General features: G+C 40.2%; 1 protein-coding gene across 2 annotated transcripts in view; it reads left to right on the forward strand.

Moving 5' to 3' along the window:
* The first annotated feature begins 1,670 nt into the window (after positions 1-1,670).
* CCDC169 (coiled-coil domain containing 169) overlaps positions 1,671-26,308 on the forward strand; it is a 51,377-nt gene continuing 26,739 nt past the window's right edge. Inside the window, exons 1-4 of one of the 2 annotated variants that reach the window (XM_055802994.1) lie at positions 1,671-1,974; positions 8,080-8,162; positions 8,615-8,725; positions 8,818-8,858. In XM_055802994.1, the coding sequence (XP_055658969.1) occupies positions 1,898-1,974; positions 8,080-8,162; positions 8,615-8,725; positions 8,818-8,858 (312 nt within the window). In that variant the 5' untranslated portion in view covers positions 1,671-1,897. The remainder of the gene's footprint in view (positions 1,975-8,079; positions 8,163-8,614; positions 8,726-8,817; positions 8,859-26,308) is intronic. The other variant, XM_055802995.1, reaches the window with a different exon arrangement.

Here is a 26,308-nt window from a genome sequence, read left to right on the forward strand (position 1 = left end):
TAAATCTTGAAGCAGTTCTTCACAAAAACTTGTAACAAGAAAAATGGTTACTGATTAACACCTTAGCTGTTAAGATTCACTACACTGAGTTACTTATGGATGCTAACCTAGGTCTAAGTCATTACTTAAATTACTGGTTTGGTATGGAATGTGTTTTCAGTCTATATCTTAAAAAGGTAGCATTCAGTAAATTGTGAAGGCAAAATGAGCAGCTAAATTTAAATGTGTTACAGTGCAGCACTCTTCTAAAATTTGTTTCTTGATTAAAGTATTTCAGTCAATTTTTAATTCAATCCACACCTCAAGTGATAATTCAGTGATTAGATGATAGCATCAGTTATAACTCGAGACTGTCAAAAATCACCTCCTGCTCTAATCTGTCAGACAAATGAAATTAAAATGACTTTTTCTTCTTACGACCAAGGTTCTTATGCTCCATCCTACTGTTCTACCCCCAGACACTGGATTAGTGACCCCGCTGTTGCAGTATCAATAAAGTGTTAGACTGGGCCATTCCAGTGTCATGCACTAGCACCTTAGGCCTAAAATTTCACAAGATTTCAGGGGCAACTTTTGGATGGCAATGCTGATTTATGCTATGTTAAAAGTAATGGTAATACATAACCCTTACCCTTGTTTTAAACTTCAGAGCAGTGCCTGTGTTACCCAACAAGCTGTAGGGCTGTTGGCTTTGGCTTGCTACTTATGCAACAGAATTACTTGAACTGAGAAAATACACCCTGTGTTTTTTCATAGTACACCAGTAAAGCTAAATTACAGTCCATCTCTTTCCTGAGAAAGCGAACAGATAGTTCCTCTAACGAGCACTAGGTTGCGTGAAATTGTGAGTTGATCCAAGAGTACACTGGTCGCTGTCAGTCTCACCCTGTCTTTTGCGTCAGCTCTGGGGCTTTTCTGAGTAGCTGGTAAGCCGTTTCAGCTCACTAACCAGCAGAAACTGCAAACATTAAATGCATTCCCTGGTACAAGTTTTCTAGGTTTCCTGAGCTGCACTGGCCTGTTGGAGTTAGATGTCAGAGCTGGCACTGAAGCTGCCGGAGAAGGTGACAGGGAGAGCCTGGCAGAGGTGATGCCACTCTTGCAGCATTGAGCTGAGGTTAATTCAGTCCACCCATAAAGCTTTACCTTGAGGAAGCCATCAGATCTGAAATTCCTTGTTTGAAAAATGCAACATCAAACATTTTTGAGCGTGAATCCAGACCACTAAAATATTAGCCAGTGTATATTGACTAATTGACTTGATCAGCAATGATTAAGGCCGATTATTTTAAGCTTTCTGTCGCAAGTTAGGTTCTTGCAAACTACTTTATGGCCAGCACTGATCACAACTGCCGGGGATGCCAACATGCCGGCTGGGCTCCCTTTGGCCATCGGGCCCTGCCATGCTGTGCCAGCCTTTATGTGTGGGTCAAAGCGCTTATCCTAAAACCGTGCTACTTTACGTCCAAGTGTTCAGAACAATCTGCACATTATTTGTGCATCCCAGGTCCCAAAAAGCTCAGCACGCAAACTGGGCCAAACCTGTATTGTGTTTTTTCCCATTAATTCCTGGCGCGGCCCGAGCCACACGCTGGGGACTTCCCTGACAGAGCGGAGAAGCCGCCTCCCGGCAGCGGCTGCCGGCGGGCTGAGGGGCACCGCCACAGGGAAAGGCGACGCCAGCTGCTGGGCGGCCCCCGCTCCGCTTTCCCCGGGCAGCGGGAGATCCGCGGTGTCTGGGGTTGAGCGCCCCGAGGGGTGACCGGGCCGGGGGCCAGGACCCCCGCTCGCCGCCTCTGGGGCCGCGCCGAGCCGCTCCCTCAGGCCAGCGCCGGCCGTCGCTCCGCGCAACGGCGCCGACGCGGGGAGTGCGCGCTGGGCGGGGGCCGGCGGCGGCATGGGGGATGGCGGCGGCGGGCGAGCGGCAGGCCCCGACCGGCTGGCGCTGGAGCTGGGGCGAGAGAGGCGGAAGAAGTGAGTGCCCGGCGGGGACGGGGCTGAGGCCGAGCTCCGCAGGCGCCAGCTGTCCCGGGGAGCCGCGCCGAAGCCCCGGCCGTCCTGCGGCAAAATGGCGGCTGCTGCCTGGGGCGGGAGCGCCGGCCGATGCGGGGGTGCGGAGCGGCCTGGGAGGCCCTGTGCGCCCGCGGGGGACACGGCTCGGCCCGGCCGGAGCGCAGCCGGGAGCGGTGGGGCAGGGTGTGTCACGGGGCACGGTGGCCAACAGGGACAGCTGGCCAAAGGGCTGGCGCTGGCCCTGGCCCGAGGAGCTTGAAGATGCAGGAGAAATAATTTCAGCCAAAGGTGAGGCTGGTGCGGAAGAGGCGAGGAAGACAAGACTGGGCGTCATGGTTTAACCACAGCAGGCAGCTAAGCACTGCAGAGCCGCGTGGTCACTGCCCTCCCAGTGGGATGGGGGAGAGAGTCGGAAGGGTAACTGAGAAAATACGTGGGTTGAGGCAAAGGCAGTGTAATAAGTAATAAAGGAAAGAAAAAGGAAACAAACACACCCAAGAAAAGTAAGCGATGTGAAAAACTCCAGTTGCTCCCCACCAGCTGGCCAATGGCAATCTTCAAGCAAGGCAGCCCTGGCAAACTCCCCCCCACCCCCCCCCTCAGGTTTTATGGCTGAGCAAGGCATTAAGTGGTACGAAGTACTCTGGTGGTCAGCTGGGGCCAGCTGTCCCGGCTGTGTCACCTTCACAGCTTCTTGTGCACCCCCAGCCCACTCGCTGGTGGGGTGGGGTGAGAAGAAAAGGCCTTGGTGCTGTGTGATCACTGCTCAGCAATAGCCAAAGCATCACTGCGTTATCAGCGCTGTTTCATCACAAATCCAGAACAGCACCATATGAGCTACTGTGAGGGAAATTAACCGCACCCAAGCCAAAACCAGTACACTGGGACTGGAAGCCATGATGGAGTAAAAACATTAGAGGCCTTACGTGGGTGCATGCCTGACTGGGGGAAGAAGAACCTGATGGACAATGAGGTGGTCATAATACACACTTCTTTGCACAACGTTGAATAAATCTGGAAAGCTGGATTTCACCTTTCTCTACTATGAGCAAATATCTCTGAAACCTACAGGGAAGGTATGGCATCTCTCTACTGCAGTTTGCAGAGAAGATGAGGACTGGTTACTGCTCCCTGTTAGTTCCCTTGCTTAAGCAGGAAATGTTTCAGTGCTCTGATGATTGCTGATTCTCCTGCAGTGGTGGGATTCTAGGCTTTTTCCTCAGTTTGCTTAGGAAGTTACACATTTTTCCCCTGTGTTAAATAACATGATTGCCTTTTGAATGTTAATAAATTCAAAGTTAGAAAACGTCAGAAGCTCCCATGCTGTCTTAAGTCAGACCCTTAATATTTACATTTCCATACAATTTTCAAACATTTTATTCCATGCTGACTTCTCCCTGGATAATGTTTCATTCAGTGTCTGGGCTGCAGATCTCTTCAAACTAGTCCTGCAATTATGGACTTTATAAAATGTGTATTCATTAATGGAAAGGGCGAAACCAATACTAACAGAGTCAAAATAGGTACACAGCTTCCGTGTTTGAAATGACACAAAAAGGAACTTAGACATGCTTGCAACATGTAAGCAAATGTCCTTTTACTATGTTTCCTGAATAGTAGTGTGCCAGTGGGATGTGTGTTCTACATATCAACTGCAGAATGGTATTGGCTTTCTTGCACTGCTTGGATATATTTTTTTGTTGTTGTTGTTAATGAAAATCTGATTTCTTTATGTACCTTAAGTTCTTGCTAACATCCCTGAGAATCTTCTGCGAGACTGTGCCCGAAGTCCAGGACACATTGTGAAGTGGTGGCTTATTTGCCAATGAAAGGAATATATATACTTAATAAAAAACTTTATTGTGATGGCATGACAGTAAAAGACTTGTTGCTTCAGGTGGATTCTACAAATGTTTCCCATGTGTATCTTGTGTGTGCAAATAGACAATACTAGTATTGTCGATCTCACAGAGATTGTTTATTCAACCTGACTGTTGATGACCAGGCTTGTTAGACATCTGTATCTAAACCAGTGGCATGTGTAGTCAGTGAATACAGAAGGGCTCTTTGAAGGTGTGATTCATCTGACCTACTTTGGCTGGCTGTTTTAGCATGAGATGACTCACACCCTAGGAGGTGCCTGTTTCTCTCCATTGGGTATAAAGCAAGATGAGGATAACTGGCTTGCAGATAGATGTCTGCATTCTTTCACAGCCATCTCACCCATGCCTCTTTTTACTGGCTTATTTGATTATTGTACCATTTAGGCAGTTTGCTAACAGCCCACCTCCTGCTCTCATTTAACAGTCATGAAGAAGAGATTTTTTACATCAAAGAGTAAATTCAATCATCCATATATGTAAGGGGGTCTGTACCTAAAGTACCTGCTGATTCTCGGTGATTGTGGATGTAGTACTGTGAAATCTTTCAAAGGCTTTAATGAAAGTCAACTTAAATTTGACTCTGAATTACTGTAATCAAGATTCAGTACAGGTTTTGACTGGGAAATGTCATGGGAAATGTTTCTGAGAGAAAGAGAGAAGGCATATAATGCTGCAGTAGACATCTTAATAAAGAGATCTTAAAGCCATATATATATGCATGTCAGCTACTTACTGATGTTGATGGAGTTGTGTGTTAATTCAGCTTGTGAGATTTCAGCTTCTCTGGCTTTGCTTGCCAGGAAGGCTGCAGCATTTTCCCAGCACGCTCCTGACTGCGAGTGTGAGAAGTCTGTAGCTTTCAATACTGTATATGCTCTTCTTTGTGGTGCCATTTGCACTGCGCAGCATTGTTTCTGCTTCATTTATAGGTTCTGAAGGCATCTATATACTTTTGTCTTCCACAGGAATCGGTAAAGATCTGTCATGTTATAGAGCTGATAGCCTAGAACTGATGATTTGCCTTGAGCTTCTCCTGTAATGTTTCACCGGCTTCTCTCTCCACTACAGAAAATGGCTTCAGGCAGCCTTTTGCCTGATACGTGTAGCAGACATCCAGATATGGATAGCAAAATGTGCAAGAAAATGGCTTTCATCCTAGGTGGCTGTCACTTTCAAGTAAAATAACACCTGTACGCTGTCTTAAAGAGAAACTTAGCAATTTTTTTCTTTTATCATTTCAATCACAGCCTTCTTTTCTGCACTGTGCTTTTTTCCCCTTTTCAAGAGAGCTTTCTTGTTATGCTTAGTATGCAAGGATGTAGTTATGCTCCCCTGATGACTTAAATGTGAGCCTCCAGGATTTAAGGGCTTTCTTCTGTGATGACTATAAATTGTCCATTGACATGGGAAAGATTCATAGTGCTTGAATGTGTCTATGTTTAGCACATGTGAGGCTGCAGGAAAGTCACACCACAGTCCCTCTAAGTACAGACCGAGTCTTTGGGCAGGCACAGCTGCATTAAATTCACAGTAAAATATATGGTGTGACCATCACTTCCTGTCACAATTAGAAATAACTCCAGAAATGCAAAATACTCTGTTACATTAAAAAGCTGAAATATTTACCAAGTTGGTCAATGTGATTTATTTCTGCATCCTCTGTTAGGGCAGGAACTGTGATTTACTGCACATACACTGACTAAAATAGAGAGGTTCCACCCTGGCTACTTTCTGGGTGCTATTGGAGAATTAAATGTATAATAATAATTGGATTTTTTTGAAAAAAACCAGTTTCAGTTGCCAAATGAAAATACAGCTTTCTGTCAGTGTAGCAATTACAGTCTGACACCTGACAATTTATCATTTCTGTACACACTTTCATCAGGACAAAATATAATTGGAGTTGTCTGGCAGTTTTGCTAATGGTGCAGAAAGAATAATAAAATCTAATGTACGCAATGTTGTATAGAGTCTTGTAATGGTAACATAAACTAAAAACTGAAAACACTGGATGTAAAGAACTGATTCTTCCTGTATTATCACTCTGCATCCATCTAAGCACCTGGTTGGGATTTCTTTAGAAAGGAAAGCAATTTCATTTTGATAGCTCAGCTTTAGTTACAGCTTTGACTGTGTCTAATTTTCAGTGTTACTTCCTTCCAAAAATCCCATTTTAGCACTCACTGTCGTCATCGTTTCGTCTTTTCCAGGCACTGAGAGGTTGATAGAAATCTGATTTACAGAAACTTTATCTATTTGTGTTGGAATGATACCAGCAATGTAGTAAGATTTTGTCTTTCTTCTTCCTAGCCATCTGCATATTTCATTTGGAGTGGAAGCAAACAGGCAGCAGAAATCAAATTTCCTTTGGTATTCCTGCATCTAAGCTTTTTGACCTATATGTTTCAAGTCTAACTTTTGCTGGGGCTTTCACCACAACCATTTTGTCTCCAGCAAGTTACCAATACTTTCATTATTTCTTTGCCTTTGTCCCCCTGTCTCTGATTTAACATTGGCAGAGACAAAAAGAGCAATGGAGCAAGGAGGGAGGGGAAGACCCAGCTCTCCCCTGCCATTCAGACATCTCCTGCTGTTCTCCAGTGTGTTTCTTGCACTGAAATTACTCTTCTTTATATTTCTTTGCTATTTCAGCTCTTCAGCTTTCCTTATTCCAGGCATACCTCTTCTGTTTCTTAAGATGGGTTGGTTTGCTTCTGCAGCTTTCAGTTGAAATCTGATGTTTCACACTATAGAAAAGAAATGTCATCAACTGAATGTGAGCATGAGGAGTGCAACAGGTGGTACCATTTCTTAATCAGCTCTATCATCAGAGCACTGATGTCTCATAGGCCAATTAACTATTTCCTTAAGAGCATTTCTCATTATGAACATGTTCAGAAAGAGAAGATCCGTGTTGACATGGAAGCTCCCCTTTAAAATAATAAAACACACCAAAAAATAGGACAACACTATTTTCTCTCTTGCTTGTTTTAATGAACTCGGGTGAGATTTAAAAGGCATCTATAGTCATGTTGGTATTATAAAGCGTTTTCCAAAGGGCTTTATTTGAAGAGTTTCGGTCTCAGTTCTTTTGAAGTATCTCAGTTTGGGCACTGAAAAATGGAGGCACCCAAGAACCATTGGTTGTTTTTTTTTTAAACCTTGACTTTCCAAACAACTTTAAAGGACAAAATCACAAACTGCTTTTGCGTTGTGGTGTGGTGTGTTTTTCTTACAACCTACACTGGTGTGGGCTGACTTCTTGAGAACTCATAGGCAGGAGAATTTATCCATAGACATCTCCAAAAAGAACCAGGCTGTTGGCATAAATATGGCCGATAATTTAGTTAGCAGTAATTTTCTTTTGCTGTGATTGAGATGGTTATGATTCATTGTAGCACACTGAAGTAACATCTTAAATGATGAGAGTCATTCAGCATGTTGTCTGTTGCATGCAGGTGGGTTGTACTCTCACCAAAGTCCTCTGCTAGTTTCTGCTGCTGGTCATACCTTCCAAGGCAGAAAGAGCTCAGTTTCCATAGTACTTGCCAGCTGTCTGGCTGCCCCACCGGAAGTAATCAATTGCCAGAAATATATTTTCCCACAAGGTTAAGATACTGAAAGACATGATGGCTTTAGCTCCTGGTTTTGGGTTTTTTTTGTGTTAAATTCAATGTAATCACTGGCTTTATTTTCTGGTAGTCATAATACATGGTATGCTTTGATTGTTTTTGTTATGGGTACAATTTAGAAAATGACAATCATTGACTAGTGAGTCAAAATGAAGAATTAATTAGAATTTCAAACAGCACATCTCTCAGGCATATTCCCATTTCAAAAAACATATTCCTTGGGCATCTTCTTTAAATGAAAAATTAAGGCCAGGGTCTTTTCTACATTTGTTTAATTCTGATGGTCTGCTAGACATTTTTTAATTTAAGAAATACTGGTCTTGTTTTTTATGGAAGTAATTTTATTAATGACATAGAAATGCTTCCATTGTTTTTAAGGCACTGTAGTATCTGTAGAGAAAAATACATTCAAAAAGCATGGGCAAGATGATGTAATTGCATAGGAATGACTAATAGATGCTTCAGCTGAAAATATATTTGCTTTATTCTTTGTAATTTTAATAATAAGATTAATGCAATAGTGAATTTATAGACTTCTCTAAATACCACAGGGAAATCCTTGAAATCTCAATATTTGAACTAGGAAACACTGTAAGAGAGCTGGAAAAAAGACTTTGCTGTGTTGAAGATGAAGGTAAGTGAATTACAACAGTCTTGCTAATTGATTAGGAAACACAAAAATATTAATTATTTTGTGAAGGCCCTACAGAGATACATATTTTTATTTAGAAATACAAGTTTTCCCTTTTCAGACATGGCTATTAGAGGTGTGATGTTGCAAATGTGAACTTAAGGAATGCTACATGCTGCCATGTTTGCTTTCTTCATTAATTATTAATGAAACTATGAATAACATGAATTCATAGAGTTGGTTAATATTCTGGCCACAGTAAGCCCTGTGAAAAAATCCCTTGATTTATATTTTCGAGCTCTTTTGTATGCAAAGATCCTCATTATGAGGATTACTAATTTGAGACTTTCTCAGTCTCCAGAAAAAAAGTGGGAACAGTTTGAAAAAATGCTAAGTTTTACTTTAAACAGCATGAAATAATGTGGAAGATAGAATAATCCTGTATTTGTTTTAAGGTAATGAATGGAAAACCAGATATGAGACACAAGTAGAATTGAACAAACAGCTAGAAAGGCAAATAAATATTCTTCAGGACAAGATGGAGCTTATTCGTGGAAATCCAGCAGGTAGAAACGCGTATTCATAACTGGCTTTTGATACAATTAGTGATTATATGTTGAAATTATATCAATGGATCAAATTTTCTGCTTACTTGTAGATAAACTGTCCATTGTTCGCACCTTTGATCAAATGCCTGTGGTGAGTACTATGACATTTAGTTGCTTAGCAATAAATAACACTGTAATTGAAGAACTTGTATAATCTTTTGTTTTCTCATGATAAAAAAATACCAGCAGCCTTGGTCTAGAAACCACAACAATCAGTCCTGCTTCCTTTTTTATTGTTTCAGATAATGCAGTTACTTATAAATTTATAGAGTAAAATCATTATTTAGGAGGTACATAAGACCTGAATGTTGGGGAGAACCAAGCAGTGAAAATTTTAACAGAGTGAAGGTTGTGTGATTGAATCTGCAGTAAGGCATATGAGAAGGAGTAGCTGGGCTAGTTCTGTGAATAAATGAAAAATCTTAAACCTTGATCACAAAATCATGGACTCACTTAGTGTTTGACCACTGTCACAGTAAAAAAAAAGTGCTTTCTTGTGTTCAGATGGAATTCCATGTGTTTCTATTTGTGCCCATTGCCCCTTGTCCTGTCACTGGGCACTACCGAGAAGAGGCTGGCTCCCTCTTCTTCATTCACTCCTATCATGTATTTATACACATTGCTGGGGTCCTTCTCTTCTCCAGGCTGAACAGTCCCAGCTTTCTCAGCCTCTTTTCATCTGTCAGATGCTCCAGTCCCTTAATCAATCTTCATAGCCCTGTGCTGGACTTGGTTCAGGAAGTCCATATCTTTCTTATACTGGTGAGTCCAAAACTGGACCCAGCACTTCAGATATGTCTCACCAGTGCTAAGGAAAAGGGACATATTACTTCCCTCAACCTGCTGGCCACATTCTTCCTAATGGGGAGTCCAGGGGGCCATTGGCTGCCTTTGCAGCAAGAGTGCATAGCTGGCTTGTGGTCATCTTGTCGCGCACCAGGACCCCAAGGTCATTTGCTGCCAAGCTGCTTCCCAGCCAGTGGGCCCCAGCATATGCTGGTGCCTGGGGTTATTTCTTCTGCATTTCCCCTTGGTGAACTGAATTTCATACGATTCCTCTCTGCCTACTTCTGCAGCCTGTTGAGGCCCCTCAGAATGGCAGCACAGTGCTCTGGTGTATCAGTCACTACTCCCAGTTTTGTATCAGCTGTGGTAACATAGGTGAATAGTTGCAGTAACGTTTTGCATAATAGAGTTACAGGAATTCCTCATTGTACAGTGAATCTTTGCAACACTGAAGGAAGTATCTGTTTTCATTTTGAAAATGTTATTCCTTAATACATTCGTATTTCATGACCTGCATTTCAACAAAGCATAAAACATTTTTCTGCGATTTTGAGGAGAAAATGGCAAGATAAAACCAGCAAATATTTTGGCCGTCTACTCTTCTAAAGTTGTAAATAAAGTGAAAACAATTTTATATTCAGTACTGATTTTTTCTTAAGTCTGTTGTCTGCTGAAATTTTTTGCACCTTGCGTCTTACTCACTCTGTAAATAGGGAAGGTAGATAAAGATGTGATAATGCCTTGTCACATAAGTAGGAATAATGGACATTATAAGGCAGGCCTGTGATGATTTTTATTCCAGTTGCTTATGCTTACAGAAATTTTTCCATCTGACTTTTTTGTGCTTCAGATTCTGAAGATTAATGGGAGTTTACTGAGCCTGGAAGAAGCTTCATGGCCTATTAGTAGGAATGATTATCTGTTGTAAGCAGGGTGTGAATAACTGCTCTTTCTGATCTGATACATGGCTTTCAGGTAGTAAACATTCTTGCCAGTTTTAGTACTGTCCTAAAGACTATGGTCTGTCCAGAGGGGAGAAAAAAAAGTCCTTAGGGATTTAGTGAAATATTTCATTTTCCTTGTTTTGATTTTCAGGAGTTGGAAAGAGGGGAAGAAAATAGATATCTTTTATGTTGGTTTTTTTTTCACTGAAGATATCGGAAAAGTCAGTGTATATTTACAGATACTCTTGGAGAATGCAGAGCTGCTCCAGTTTTATTTAAATTTTTAGGAGATAAAACACTACGAAAAAAAAATAAATACACAGATTATTTTGTGCTGTTTAAGCATATAGGTTTATCCAAATCCTTTTTATGTTTTGGAGAGTTGTTCGAGGGAGTAGGTGGGAATATTTAGCTTCTCCACAGATGAGAATAAAGAGCAGATGTGGTGAGTGGGTGTAGAAAAACAAAGAGCTTTGCAGCCAGTCATCAATCCACATTTGCTCAAAGTAAAAATGCTGAGAGTGGGTATATATAAAATTGTGTGTGTGTGTATGTTAATCAAAAGCACGCTATGATATTCAGCTTTCAGCTTGCAGTTGGGTATGAATAGGAATATATATTTCTTATGCATATTGCACAGGAAAAAATTATTCACTGAAAGGGTTGTCAAGCATTGGAACAGGCTGCCCAGGAAAGTGGCTGAGTCCCTATCCTTGGAGGTATTTAAAAGACCTATAGATGTGGCACTTAGGGCTGTGGTTTAATGGTGGACTGACTTGGCAGTGCTGGGTTAATGGTAAGGTCTTTTCTGACCTAAATAATTCTATGGTTGTATGAAGCTCTCTGGAAAGATAGCAGTGTGATTCTTGGAAAGATAGCAGTGTGATTCTTCCAGCAAGGTGATACAATTTCTATAATATGGCAACAGTAGACAGTAGATTTTGTTTTGAGCAACGTATTTCAAAAATTAAATCAGGCACAACAACAGGGTACAGCCTTCCTGGGGTGCAGAGAGTCCCCTCTCTTCTGCCTGGTGCAGTCCCTTTCCAGTGCTGTCCCGTGGTGGACTACAATTCCCGGCATGCTGGCTGGGGTTAAACCACAACAGGTGCTAAGGAAATGCAAGAAACAGTAAGTGAAGACAGTGAACTGGATAAAAGCAGACATAAAAAGTAAGTCTAAGTGATGTGTTAAATGACAGGCAGGAAAGAATTAAAAAATGAGAAGAGGCCCATTGATAAAACTGGTGATGGAAAGAAAATTTAAAAAGCAATGAGGTATGAGACAGACAGGAAAAAAATTAAAATAGGGATGTCAAAGTAGATAAAAATAGGCAGAGAAACGAAATTTTAAAAGCCACAGGATTAAAAGATGAAAAGATCAAAAAATAGGGATGGCAAACTAGAACGGAGACAGAAGAACAAGAAATAATTCAAAACTAAAGGCATCAAATGGGATAAAAGTAGATACAGAACATTTTAAAAGTGACAAGCAACAAAGACATTGAAATAAAGATGGCGAATAGATAAAAGTAGAAAACTTAAAAAGCAAGGGGGATTAGGGAAATAACGTGAAAAATAGGGACGGGACAATGAATTAAAACAGAAACATAGAAAGAAAAACTAATAAGCGAGGGTGCCAAGGAAAGAGAAGAAATAATATTTTAAAAGACAGTGAAGGGAATAAAAGTAGGCATAGAAAAACCATTTGAAAAAGCAAAAGGGATGAGGGAAATAAAGGGAAAAACTAAAAAATAGGGAAAGCAAACTAAAACAGACGTAGAAAGAAAGTTTAAAAAGAGAAGACACTAAGGAAAGACAAGAGATATTTAAAAGAAATGACAGTGAAATACAGAGAGCAAACACCATAAAAGTACAAAAATTTAAAAGCAATGCAAATTGGGGAAATAAATGGAAAAATATAGGGACGGCGAACTAAAATGGAGATGTAGAAAGAAAACTAAAAAGTGAGTGCCATAAGGAAAGAGAAAAAAAATAAAGACAGCAAAAAAGAGTGAATGGAATAAAAGCAAACAGAAAATTTTTAGAACAACAGGGATTAAGGAAAATAAAATTAAGTAATGGCAGTGAACTAAGACACGTAAGTAGAAGGAAAATGTAAAAAGCCAGGGGGCTAAAGAAACACAAAACCTAATTTTAAAATTATTGATGATGTCTGCCCCATCCTTCTTCTTCCCCCAGTTTTATATTCTGGACATGATATCATGTGGTATGGAATATCCCTTTGGTCAGTTGGGGCTAGCTGTCCCAGCTGTGTCCCCTCTCAACTTCTGGTGCACCCCCAGCCCGCTCACTGGTTGGGTGGTGTGAGAAGCAGAAAAGGACATGACTCTGTGTAAGCGCTGCTCAGCAATAACTAAACAACCCTGAATTACCAATGCTGTTTCCAGCACAAATCCAAAACATAGCCCCATACTAACTACTATGAAGAAAATTAACTCTACCCCAGCCAAAACCAGCACAGAGAGACAGGATAAAATTTAAAATAAAGACAGTTAATAGGTTGAAGTACACATAGAAAAGAAATTTCAAAAGTGATGGGGTACATGACAGATGAAAGAATTAAAGAACAGTGAAAGCTAATTAACTAGCCATAGAAAGAAAATTTAAAAGGCAATGTCCTACATGTCAGACAGCAATAACTTAAAAAAGAAAGACAGTGAATAGGTTAAAGTAGACATAGAAAGAAAATTTAAAAGGCAACAAGGCACAGGATAGAAGGAAAACATAAAAAATAGGGACAGCAAAGTGGATAAACTTCAACATAGTTTAAAATGTGATGGCTTTAAGGAAAAAGACAAGAATAAATAAAAAATAAGAATAGGGGAAAAAAGACACACAAAATTAATTTTAAAAGTGACGGGGTGCATGTCACAGGAAAGAATTAAAAATGCTGATTCAGGGCTTGGATAAAAGTAGACATTGGAAGAAGTGACAGGGCATAGGACAGACAGGAGACAATTAGAAAATAAAGACAGTGAACTGCATAAAAGTAGCCATAGAAACTAAATTTAAAATTGACAAAGTGTACTATGGAAAGGAAAAAATTAAAAAAAAGACAGGAAACTAAATAAATAGAGACATAGAAATAAAATTTTTAAAGCAACTGGGTACAGGACAGGGAGGGATTAGAAAACAGGGACAGGGAATCAGAGGCAGACACAGAAATTTTTTAAAGGGACAATCTGCAAGAAACATAGGAAAGAATGAAAATGCAGGAACATGGATGAGAACAAAAGGAAGCATTGAAAGAGAATTTAAAAAGTGACAGTGTATATGGAAAAAAATAAGGAATTAGAATTCAGGGAAAGGGAGGCAGATAAAGGGAAATGTTGAAAGAGAAATTAAATAGTGATGGGTACAAGAAATATAGGGAAGAACTTTTAAAAAATCAAGAAAGGGAGCTGGATAGAGGGGGACATAGAAGGAATTTTAAAAAGCAACTGAGTACAAGAAATATAAATAAGAAGTAAAGCATAAAGACAGGGAGATAGAGGACAATGTAGAAAGAACATTTAAACACTGATCGGGTACAAGAAACACAGGAATATTAAAAAAACTAGGATGCTGGGGTGGATAGGAAGAACCATACTAAGAAAATTTTGAAAGTGATGGGGTATGAGAAACACAGGAGATAATTAAAAAATGGGAACAGAGAGATGGAAAGAAGAAAATAAAGAAAATTTTAGAAGTGATGGAGTACAGGACAGAGGGAGGAATTAAAAAATAAGACCAGGGCACCAGAGAGAGAGAAACATAGAAAGAGAAATTAAAATGCAACGGGATACAAGAAACACAGGAAAGCATTGAAACATAGGGAGAGGGAGTTGCAGAGAAGGAAACAGAGACAAAAACTATGCTCCATTAATGAATTATGCAACAGTTTCACCTCCTGCTGCAGCACCAGCCTCCTCGCTCTGCCTCTTGGCCCTGAATAATTGATGGCAGTGAGCACAGCAGCAGCAGCAGCAGCAGCAGCCCCAGCATCCTTCCTGTGCTGGCGGCCAGGTCGTTAGGAGGCAGGGTTAGACACGCAGGAAGGCCAGGGTCTACGGGGACAGTTAGAACTACAAGGACAGGGCACAATGGAAAGCAGTTCACTGGCACACTAGAAAGTGGTGGTAAAAGTGGGATGGGTCTTAAGAAATGCTGACTAGTAGTAACAAGAAAATCCAGAACAGACTGGTCGTGCAAGCTGGATGCAAAACACAGGCACATCTACATGAAAACACCCAGACTAGGACGTTAGCCAGCCTTACCCCCTGCTTTGTCTTTGGGCTGAAAGTCCTCACCTCTGCCTGCTGTGTGCCTCGCAGACCTGTGTTCCCTCCAAAGGCTTTATTTCTTTTTCATTGTGTTGCACAGGGTTTGGCAGCTTAGCACTCACATTTTTTTATTATGCTAGCAGGTTTTCCTACATCTGTGGGCACCTAGGTAGGTTTAATATCTTCCTCTTCAGACTCAAAGTCACCTTTATTCCACTTTGACTGAGGGACCTAGATCATCATAATGACATTTTCAGCAAGTGCTGTTATATCCTCGTTATACTCCTCCATGTTCATAATGACAGTTCCTTTTGTATCTGGATTTTCTCCACTCTTTCTAATGGGGCTTCCTCCTGTAGAACTAGTGCTAAGAGGAAAAAAGCGTATAGTCATAATGGGTGAGATACACAGCACTGTCTTTTGTAATGCTTCATAAAACAGCTTTTGTTTCAATTCTAAATCTTCAGTATTTTTTCAAATAGGAACAGACAAGAGAAAAGACGAGTCCACTAGCTAAGATGATGAAGAATCAATTATGTTCCAACTCTACATTTAATTAACAAAGACACAAGATTCTTACCAGACTGGGGACTGTCTGATCTGGTAATGGCTTCACGTCCTACTTCTACCAATTGTGGATAAATTAGATATACATTCTTGTTTCAACATGTAAGCAAGCAGTTATAGAGAGGTATACACAACCAAAGTTTTATCCCCATCTCTGCTTGGGAGCATGAGCCCATTTCAACATCTTCTGCTGTAATGGGCTCTCTTGGTTTCATCTGCCGTAGTAAGCTTTCATATCATATGGTGGAACTTCTCTGTATCTGTTGAAACACTCCTGTTGTCCTTCCCCTTAAGGTGTAGTCTGTTTAGTGGGAGAGTGGCCTCAATACTGGAGACTTTGGTGTTGCATGGTTATCTTCTGTATGAGGGTGACCTTGGCCTTAAATGGGGATAACTATGTGACCTTGACCTACGACGATAGTTACGACTCTTCCCATTGCCTCTTCTTTGATATGGCGGCAATCATGAGTAGGAGTGAGAGTGGGCACAACTAAATGATTGAGAGCAGGAGCAAGAGGGGAAGAACCTGATCTTGGCTTGGAATAGGGATACAAACTTCCAGACCAAGATGAAGCACTGTAGGGAGACTTGGACCTTAAAAAACCAATGAAAAAACCCCACCCAGACCCACAACACAAAATAAATGAATGAAGTTAATTTAAAACAGCCACTCACACCAATTTTTTTCTCACTTTTTTTTTTTTTTTTTTTTTATTCCTCTCCATATGCTTGTGTCAGAGCTTCTTTCAGCTGTTGACATACTGCTACTGCAAATTGAAGAGCATGGTAACATGTAAATTTTCTGCTTATAAGCCAGAACAGCTGCTGCTTTGTAAGTGTAAAAACATACAGGAAGGGTAAATGTTTCCACTCACTTCTATCACATGAACTACTTAGTTACGGATGGATTTAAGGTGGTGTATACTGGCCTCTACTGGTACGTGAACGTGCACATTTTTCACTGCTCAGCAGCTACGTGCAGTGCAAATACTTGTTGCAGTAAGATGCAAAAAGAGCAAGCCTTAGTAGCTACAGCACAGTATCAAGCATCAAGAAAACACGGTTTAGCCTGAAGACAGTAAAGCTCCATTTTAAAATGCCAGCTTAGTCAATTTAACTTGACTGCATATTTGGCAATTTGCACAGGGTGCAAAATACTTGTTTTGCATTCTTACATGCAGGACTGGCTTCTAGCCAAACGTTGTAGCAAAATTTTGCACATACCTGTAGCTCTAACTAAGGATAGTGACCACATTTCAAGAAAAATCATATCTAAAAGCCGCTAAACTCAGCCTCCAGTAATGAATGCCATTGCTCTAGGAAAGATACTGACAGCATTACTAAGAGAGCTATTCAGACTCCTGCCCATGGGCTTTTTTGAGGATAGAAGACATCAGCTACCCTGAGTTTTTTCTTCACAATTTATTCCACATATGCTCATTTCTCCTCCAATTTGAGATTTCCTTACACAAGTCTGATCTTTTGATTTGTAAGAAAAATTTAACCAGTCTGCAGTCCAGGTTAAAATCTCTTTATGTATCCACATGAGATAGACAGAAGAGAAAATTAAGGCAGTTCTCTCACATATCTCCTACAAAGTGCTTTGAGGTAGGTAATAGTTACAATCAGACTAGGGAGATGCAGAAACTACACCTATGCAGTTTCTAGCCTGCTCATGGCTGTCAGGAGGTGAAGGATGTCATTACAGAGAAGCTTTAGTAAAAAAGGCACCTGTTCTTTAACAACCACTACCCAATTATAAATATCAGTCAACTGTAATCCCTGCCATTTTCGAGCTAGTGACCTACATATGAAACTCCTGTCGCTGCTGATCCCTTGAATCATCCAGTCCATCTAATGACAGAGAGAGGTGGATTGGAACTCTTTCTGATTGTTCTAGACAATCTCCTTCTCATTAGGATTATGTAAAACATTTACCTGGAAAATGAATACCTGTGCTCCTTTTGAATCTTCCTATATGCCATCAATCCTGTAGGAGAATCATTCATAAACTCATAGAGTTTGGACTTCTTTTCGCTGTTAAAATCAGTTTGACTGTTACTACAATTATAGCTTGACCTTTATTCCAAAAAGACACCAAGAAACAAAACATGGCCAAGATGCAAAAATGTGTACTGCATGCAGTGCAAAAGGTGAACATCCTAGTTAACCAAAATCAGTTTAGAATTCCTACAAGTTTTGGAGAATGTTATAGAATTCCATGTGTCTTGGTTTAGTTTTGCATGTTTACCATATGCAATGAAATAGTCTGTTGGATAAAACTCTTTGTCCTTTTTGCTTATGTCGGATGCACTTTAGTGTGACTGCAGTCTGATATGCTATCAGAATACAACAATGAAAAACAACGCAATTTCATTGAGCCAAATACGTATTCCTTTTTAAGTCTCCATTCTCTGTAAAATTCCTCCCTACATAAGGGAGGCCAACAGCATCCTGGCTTCTATTCAAAACAGTGTGGCCAGCAGGGCCAGGGAAGTGATCATCCCCCTGCACTGGGCACTGGTGAGGCCGCACCTCGAACCCTGTGTTCAGGGTTGGGCCTCTCTCTACCAGACAGACACTGAGGTGCTGGAGCGTGTCCAGAGACGGGCAGCGGAGCTGGTGAAGGGTCTGGAGCACAAGTCTGATGAGGAGCGGTTGAGGGAACTGGGGCTGGTTAGTCTGGAGAGGAGGAGGCTGAGGGGAGACCTCATTGCTCCCTAAAACGACCTGATAGGAGATTGTAATGAGGTGGGTGTTGGTCTCTTTTTCCAGGTAACAAGTAACAGGGATGAAACAGCCTCAAGTTGTGCCAGGGGAGGTTTAGATTGGATATTAGGGAAAATTTCTTCACCGAAAGGTTGGTCAAGCACTGGAACAGGCTGCCTGGGGAGGTGGTTGTTTCACCATCCCTGGAGGTATTGAAATAAATGTAGAGGTGGACTTAAGGACCTGCTTTAGTAGTGGACTTCGTAGTTTTAGGTTAACAGTTGGACTCAATGATCTTAAAGGTCTTTTCCAACCTAAATGATTCTGTGATTCTATAAAGAAAGTGCTGCTGTTGTTGGGATGGTATTTGAATGTGCTGTTGGTAGTGCTGTTGACTGATGACATGTTTGCAGGAGCTGGGGTGTATCCTGGAACAGGGGAAGGTATACCCAGCAGATGGAGGCTGACCAAGTGGAAACTGAGGAGGAAATGGTGGCGGTGATACCGCCAGTGGAAGAGAAAGCGCATGGGGTGATGGAAGATACAAGGGAGGTGGAGGCATATGCACAAAGACTGCTGTTACAATGGTAGTGCTGGGGCCTGAGTCCTTTAGGTACCTTTGCTATGCGGATGTCCTCAATTTGAACTTCTAAAGAAACGCAAACCCCTGTGTCCCTGTTATGATCTGCATTGATTTTAAAGAGGAAAATGAATGAAGCAGGAACTTGGTGGTGAGCACTTCCTGTTCTCAACTTAAGCATTTTTCTCCCTGCTTTCTGTTTATTTGAGACTACCCTCATTTCTTGATTATCATACTTGCCTTCCACATCCTCACCCCAAGCAGTTCCCTCAGTCTTCTCGCCTTATACTCAGTTTTGCAACTGTGGGTGGAGGCTGCCTATGCTTAAGAGACTCCCATCTCTCAGGTGCCAAGTGCCCACTGCTCCTCTGCCACTTCTTGATACACTTAATACTTTGCAATTCTGAGCTTCAAAGTACTGCACAGATATTAGCTGGTCTTCTCTCAGGCTTCTTTTCTTCCATGTATGTTTCCTGATTTGTTACCTCGTAGTGACCTAATTGGCCTGGTCTTGTCTCTGAATTGTTCTTTCCTTGCTTACTGAATTTGAGATTTTTAGATAATCTGTGGGATGAATACTGGGTTTTTTTGTTTTGATTTACCTTTAAGATAAATTTTTACATTTATATTAACATTATATACATTTTTATAAACCCTTACAATCTATCTATAATAAATACGTACCAAAAGGAAGGACTATATTGGCACGGCATTAACAAAGAAAACAGCCTCCTCTCTCTCTCCAGCTGGGAGAAAGCAGCTTGGCTATTTGAGATGACTAAATTGCAGAAATTCAAAACTGGCATAAAATAACAGCGTTGACTTTTCCAAGAATTTGCTCAATCACTATCAGCTAAGCCACTGAAAATAGAATGTTGGAGGCTGATTTCTATTGGGAAATGAATTTCTTCGGTCCTGTCCAGCCAGTTATCTAAAGGGTGGTTTTCCACCTCATTCTGTAATTATGTTTAATTTTGATAGGTGCTTACAGTTCCTCAGTCACATACTAGAGTTTTATTTGAAGTAATTTTACCGCAAGCACAGATCTTCTTTGTTAAAACCAATCCAATTAGAGCTACTGAAAAATTAGTTACCACTTGTATTCTCCGCAACTATCTGTGCATACTTAATTATAAATCAGCTGTTGTAGAAATTAAGTACATGTTACAGACTGGTTTAACAGGTTACAAGTCATCATAGACTGATTTTCTGTGAAATACAATTCTCAGCCTGGTCTGCCACCTGCTGAGTGAATTGTACTGGTTTTCATCGGATGACCTTTTGGAATGGGGAGAGGAAAAAGAAAGCAATCCCATTCAGCTCATCTGAAGATAATTTTTTTAAAAGAAATTCTAAAGTTACAGTCACTTTCCAGTTGTGGGTATTGTTCCTTCTTGGCGGCCCAGAAGACATGGTAATGCTTGTTGTCTTAGTACAGGAACCAGACAGCCCTTGTGAGTAAATGCAAACAGTTGGAAAATAAGCTCTAATAAATACAGTATTTCAACAGCATATATTGAAATAAAACTTGCCTTCTCTTCCAACACACTGCTGATTAACAGAGAGGAAGATTTAGAAAGTTCAGTGGCAGTCACCAGAGCAGCAGGAGGTGTTACAGTCACGAGTGGTGGTGGAGTTGGTGGTGGTGACAGCTGCTGATGAATCTAATTACTGAGCCCTTTTGTGTAGCCAGTTCCATTGATGAAGTTGTTCTCAGCCTAGAGGCAGAAGAACACTTACAAAAAGGTCATCTGACACTTTAGTAGATAGATGAACAAAAGTCTCTACAGGATAAAACGACTTGTGTGTTCCTGTAAATGCTATCAAGCCTAAAATAAATCAGCATACAGATATATGAACATGTCACATGAAACACTGATATTAAAGATTGGTAACTCAGAGTATCTGTAGTTAAAGTACTTCAGTGTTAACACTGAATTTGAAAGACAGGCAATCGTGTTAAACAAAAGCATGACCTGAATTTGCTAGGTTGTCCCTAAAGAGTTGCAGATTCTGTAACAACAGATAATGCATTTGAAAAGTAAATGTAGCCTTATGTAATTTAACCTTGTTTAAGGAGATGAAAATTAATATACTCTTCCAGCTGTTTACAAATAGACTTTTCTTAGAGTTTACAAAAATGTCATCATGTTACCCAGCATAGGAAGTTGTTGGCAATTAAGGCATCAGGAGAAACATCTGTCTGATGACACAATGGGCATATATGTTCCTCAGATTCCAGTAATGCTCTTCTAGTACTTCTGTGTAATTAGAAGCATCAAAATAGGTTTTAGCCAAACTAAGGAAATTTTGAGGGTTCTTATCAATTATACAAATACGTAGATGATTAATGGGTGAATGTGGTCTTGAATGGAGAACATGAAGATATAAATGTTCAATAGTGTAAAAAATGTCTAGTATGCAACAAATAGCTGTACAGTTTTGGTATTTCATTGTTGTAACATTTGAAGATGTCAAGTAGGCTGTGTCATGATATTTTGACTAGTGGTCTTTCCACTATCTAGTACGGTGAGAAGGCACCGACATCAAGATTAATGAATAAAACACATCTCAAAAAGCCATGAGTGGGTTTGAGTTTTGAAGGTTTTAACCAACTCTCCCTTGGCAAAGAATGTGGATTAAATACCTAACTATCCATTTGTGGCAGGCCACAGTCAGTCACCAGCGTTGGCTATATAGTTTTGCGTGAGAGAAGGGGCTGTGGACAAACTAAATGCATTGTGATGTTTTAGGTTAACAAACATGGGAGTAGCACTTACATTCATCACAATAACTCATTCCACAGCTGGGAATAACAACTGCATCTGTTATTGTATCTTTACAAATGAGACATAATAACTCATCTGGAATAGGACCATCTGAGGAGGAGGGGAGCTCCTCTGATAAAAAGGGAGGCTTTTCCTTCTTCCCTCTAGCATAAGCTTCCCTCGAGCCAGGGGGGCGGGAGGGGCGGCCATAGGTGGGGAGGGCAGGGCAGGAAGGTAAAAGAAAAAAGTAAAAGATGGGTAAAGGAAAACTTTTCCCGCCTTTGGATTTTATCAAAGGAAGCTAATAAATGGAAGTCTTCTTATTCCACATTAGCCTAGCCACAATACCAGAAAGGGCGGGGGGGCGGGGGGGCGGGGAGGGTAGGCAGGGAGGAGCAACAACAATTTTCTTTCTATGGAACTTCCTTAATCATTGCATCAACTATGAAATTAGATCAGACTGAAAGAATTATTGCTTGACAGGTAGAAAGCAGTGAAGTGCATCCCACCTCCCCTTTGCCAGAGGGTAAATGTAAATTGCTGGTTCGGGTTAAAGTTAGTCTCTGAGTAATTAAATTTTATAAATGAAAGAAGTCTATGTTAAAACTTCTACAAAAGGAGATCTATGACAGAAAAATAGAAGTGCTACCAAGTGCATTCTAAAACAGCCACTCTTGTCAGCACACAGTAGTATTTTCTTAGTTTATAGCAACAGGAATACTTCAGTCTGTTTCACACATGAGATTTGCTAAAAGTCAGAGGGGGAGGAAATCTCAGTATAACAGCTATTTGTTAAATTTTGCAAGAAGCCTTTGAAACGTAAACCAGAAGCAAAATGAGCTTTCAGAGAATGACTCCAACAGTAAACACTACTGAAATGTCTGCAGAAGCACAGATTCTTAGCATACCTTAAAGTTACCCAGCTTCTAGGGGCATGAACAGTAGGATCACCCTATTTTAGTATTAGAAAGTATCACAGATTTTGAAGTTAAGATACAATGACAGTGCTTCCTCCTCTGCAGTTACAGAGGCTGGCCAGCTTGGCTGCATTGCCACTCAGACGTTTGTGCATGGTTTCTCTAATTCACTTTTTGGTCAGTCCAATTAATTCCATACTTAGGCATTAATAGTTGGTATTGCATATTTCCCAGTCTTTGTCATCATAACACCCTTTGCATTGTGATCTTTCACCTGCATCATGAAACTCCTTGGAATTCCTGTGCTCCTTTTAATTCTGGGAACAGACTCAAAATTTTTGTCCTGTTAGGAAAGGAAGTGCAGACATATCTCAAGTCCCACACTTAAAATGACATTTCAGTGATTATTCTAAGCAGTGAAAGCCTTTAATCCTCTCCTTTTACCTAGTGAAAGGTTGCTTGACTGAAATATCCACTTTCCTCAATGAATGTAGCCAGGCTGTACCAAAGGCTTGAGCAGCGTTTTGAACTCAGTTGACATTCTTTGGCATAACTTCAGTATCCTTAAAGTGAAATATCCCTTAGTTCACCGTCCACTCAGAGAAGAGACACAAACTCTCTCCCTCTCCAAAGCAAATTTCTGAGTGAGAGCTTAATTCAGCATTCTGAAGCAGTCCCTGGGGAAACTTATATTCACCATTTATATATGAAGGTTGAATTCATACCTCATGTATATACCTTCAGTGATTGATGTTAAACAGCATGAATAATCAGCCAGAGGCTTCTGTAATTAAAACTCACAAATATTCAATAGATGTGGTCAACAGAAGCATCTTGTTTTTATATGAAATTTTAAAGGCTTTGAACTGTCATTAAAAAGAGTTAGAACCAGAAAAAAATTCAGTACTTTAGAGGAATTATAGAGGAATAAAGGCAGGTTAATTAACATTGATAATATACAGCTGTGGGCTGGCTTTGGGGCGGTGGGTTGGCTGATGTAGATAAGGTGCAGCTGTGGCTGGTTCCTCCTAAGTAGTTAAATAGCTCTAAGGGGTATGAAAAAGAAGGAGCATATGAAGAGGAGCAATGGATGAAGAGAGACCCAGAAGAAGCAGAGGGAAGAAAGTGTCCTGGATGTAGGAAAGACAAGGAGAGGCCCTGGGAGAAAAGAAGGGGGCCTGGATGAGGAGAGGCTGGCTGGAAGAGGACCCTGGAGAAGGAAGATTTCAAACGCAGCAGAGGCAAGAAGCAGGGTGGACTGGCCTGAAAAGGATGAAGAAACAGCACAAACATTACATTAAATTTTGAAATCTTGTGGGGGATTGGTGGCCATGCTGGGGAAAGGCACAGGAACTGCTTATTGAAGTTAGCCTCGTATGGGATGGTAAAAAAGTCTTGTTGCAGCTGGTTAGGTTGGGTACTACTGCAACATGGTACTACTGAAATAGATGAAAATATGTGTGAAGGTTCACTGAGAAAGATCTATGGACATATTTGGTGAGTATGACCTAGAAAAAAGAAAATTACACATCTGTTATTCCAGGTCTCCCTTGAATTTTGAAAGGCTTTGCAACATTGCCACGTAAGTTCCGTATTTCACCCCAAGAGAAATAATTCTTACTATGAGCGTTCATGTATTTATGTAATTGTCAAGGTGAAAAAAAAAAAACTTAAAAGCTTGGTAACACTAGAACCCCTGTACAATCTTAGTTTTTGTTGGACAGTTCTTTCTATAGTGGCCAGGTTTTCCACAATGAAAGCAGGTGTATGATGGTAGAGGTGGACCCGAGGGTTTCTTTGTGTAACTAGAAGTTTTTTGGGGGAGAAAAAAAGGAGAGACACATGCATACCTTCTTTCTGTTTTTTAAAAAAAAATAAATCTCTACAATATTTCCATAACCTCCAAAGAACATATCTGACACTTACTTGACTAGATCGTATTCATGGCAAGACTGTATCATCATAGCTTTTTATCTGCTTTGGAAGCATTGGCTTCAGCCAGATTGGCAGTCTGTTTAACAGGTAATTAGTATTTTGCACACACATTAGGCTACAAGGAGACTCAGTTAAGTTACCTCAGATAAGGAGTTGTGTAACTAATCCAGTTGTCTTCCAAGTGGGTTGAAGCTATATGTAGAAAAAAGTATACTAGCCAGTGTTTTTTAAGCTGGTCTTTAAGCTCCAGACTATCTGAAGAAGCTAGCCACTGTGCATTTGAGAAAGATGTGTGCAAGTAGCATTATTTACATTTAGCAGCATTAAAAGGACACACAACTTGAAAGTCAAGGCCGTTGGGTTTGCTTGCTGAAATTCAGCTTCAGACACAGAAGCAAAAAAGAAAAAAAAATCAAGCTTTTTATAATCCCTCAGCAAGGCAAAAGAGTCTTTTTCAGTAGACATTTGACCATTATGTACTGTAGGCAGACCAAACCGCATAGTTTCTCCTCATTAACTTTCATATTAAGTGATTTAACTACACTTTTTCCAGTTGACAGTGTCCTTTTAACATATAAATTGTAATATAAACCTTATGCAGAACTAGATCTTCAAATTATGGAAGCCAGCTGATGTTTTTTTAAGTAGTACTTCTTCAAATGTATTTATTCCACACTAGTCCAGATACAAGCAGGGTTGAAGGGAGTGACTGTAAATTATTTAGACCTTCAAGAACCTATCATTCAGATCAACCATTCATGTTTTTGTTTTTACATGCATTCATTCACAAAAGCAACCAACTAGTTTCCACATTCTACTAAATTGTTGTTTCATATACAGCTCTTTTCTCAATGGTAGCATGATCTAGATTGACATCTATGAAACAACTTCCATTAATATTTGCAGAGAATTTTACAGGTTATTAACTAATTTGTTTGAACCCAAATGGTTTGCAAAACACATCCAAATGCCACAAAACATCTCTAGGAATAGACCAAAATTCAAATATGGCATTTAATAGATAGTAAAAAGTTTTGGTTTGTTATGACTACACATTACCTCCTGTGCCAGTCTGTACTAAAGAGATTAGAGTAAGTTTTGAGCTGCTTTATGTACCTCCATTTTTTGAAATACTTGAATTTTATCAAAAGTTTAAGTGGGCTTGGACACCAGTGGACAGTTTTTCACATGTTAGAGTAAACTTCACATGACTTTACAGAACCAAGAACACGTTTAGGGGCAGCACTAAGGGAGACCAATTTCCTTCAGTAGCTACTTTCCAAAGTAATCCCCCTGAAATGTACACCATTATATTTCTGCCATGAGTGAGGGAAGAAGTTCCCAGTGGGAAGAGGTTTCTTTTTCTTGGAAATGAGCTTTGTCCTTTATTTTCAGAAGAATGAACTAGCTCCTCTGCATTAGGCCCTGCCTTCTCTAATCTTTGTAACGTCAAAGACTAGTAATTTCATTGGCTAGCAGTACATTGTTTCACCAAATGCAATCACTAGTGCTTTCCCAGGCAAAGTTACACATTGTTGAGCAAAAAATGCAAGTGGCAAACATGGCATTACAGCACTTTCAGGTCATGTCTCCTAATGTGCCACACATACACATTCATATATTCCTATAAGCAATTAGGTACATTTACACAATTTTCACAGTCTGTGTTCAAACAAATTAGGCTGTGTTGTCCACTGTCTATATACCACAATTTATGAAGTAGTGCACTATTCAAATTGTGGATCTATAACTATAATGACTAGAAATTCAAAAATAGCCATACAATCGTCATACAAAACATCAATGTTCCAGAAACACTTCTATTCTGACTGTTGCAAATGGCCATGAGATGTCTCTAATTTGCAGCCAATTAAATTCTTCTGTAAAAATTGTGTTAGTTCCCAATGCAAAATTAATGAAACATATGAAAAATGGTAAACAGCTTCTGAAGCGTCTGTAAACAGTTCTTTTTGTCTTGAAGTTGGGTAATACTGCAACATTACACTGAGGCTGATATGGTCCTCCCCTTCTATCTTCCTGAACTAGGAAC

The sequence above is a fragment of the Falco peregrinus genome, chromosome 4 (assembly GCF_023634155.1).
Source record: "Falco peregrinus isolate bFalPer1 chromosome 4, bFalPer1.pri, whole genome shotgun sequence".
Lineage (NCBI taxonomy): Eukaryota > Metazoa > Chordata > Aves > Falconiformes > Falconidae > Falco > Falco peregrinus.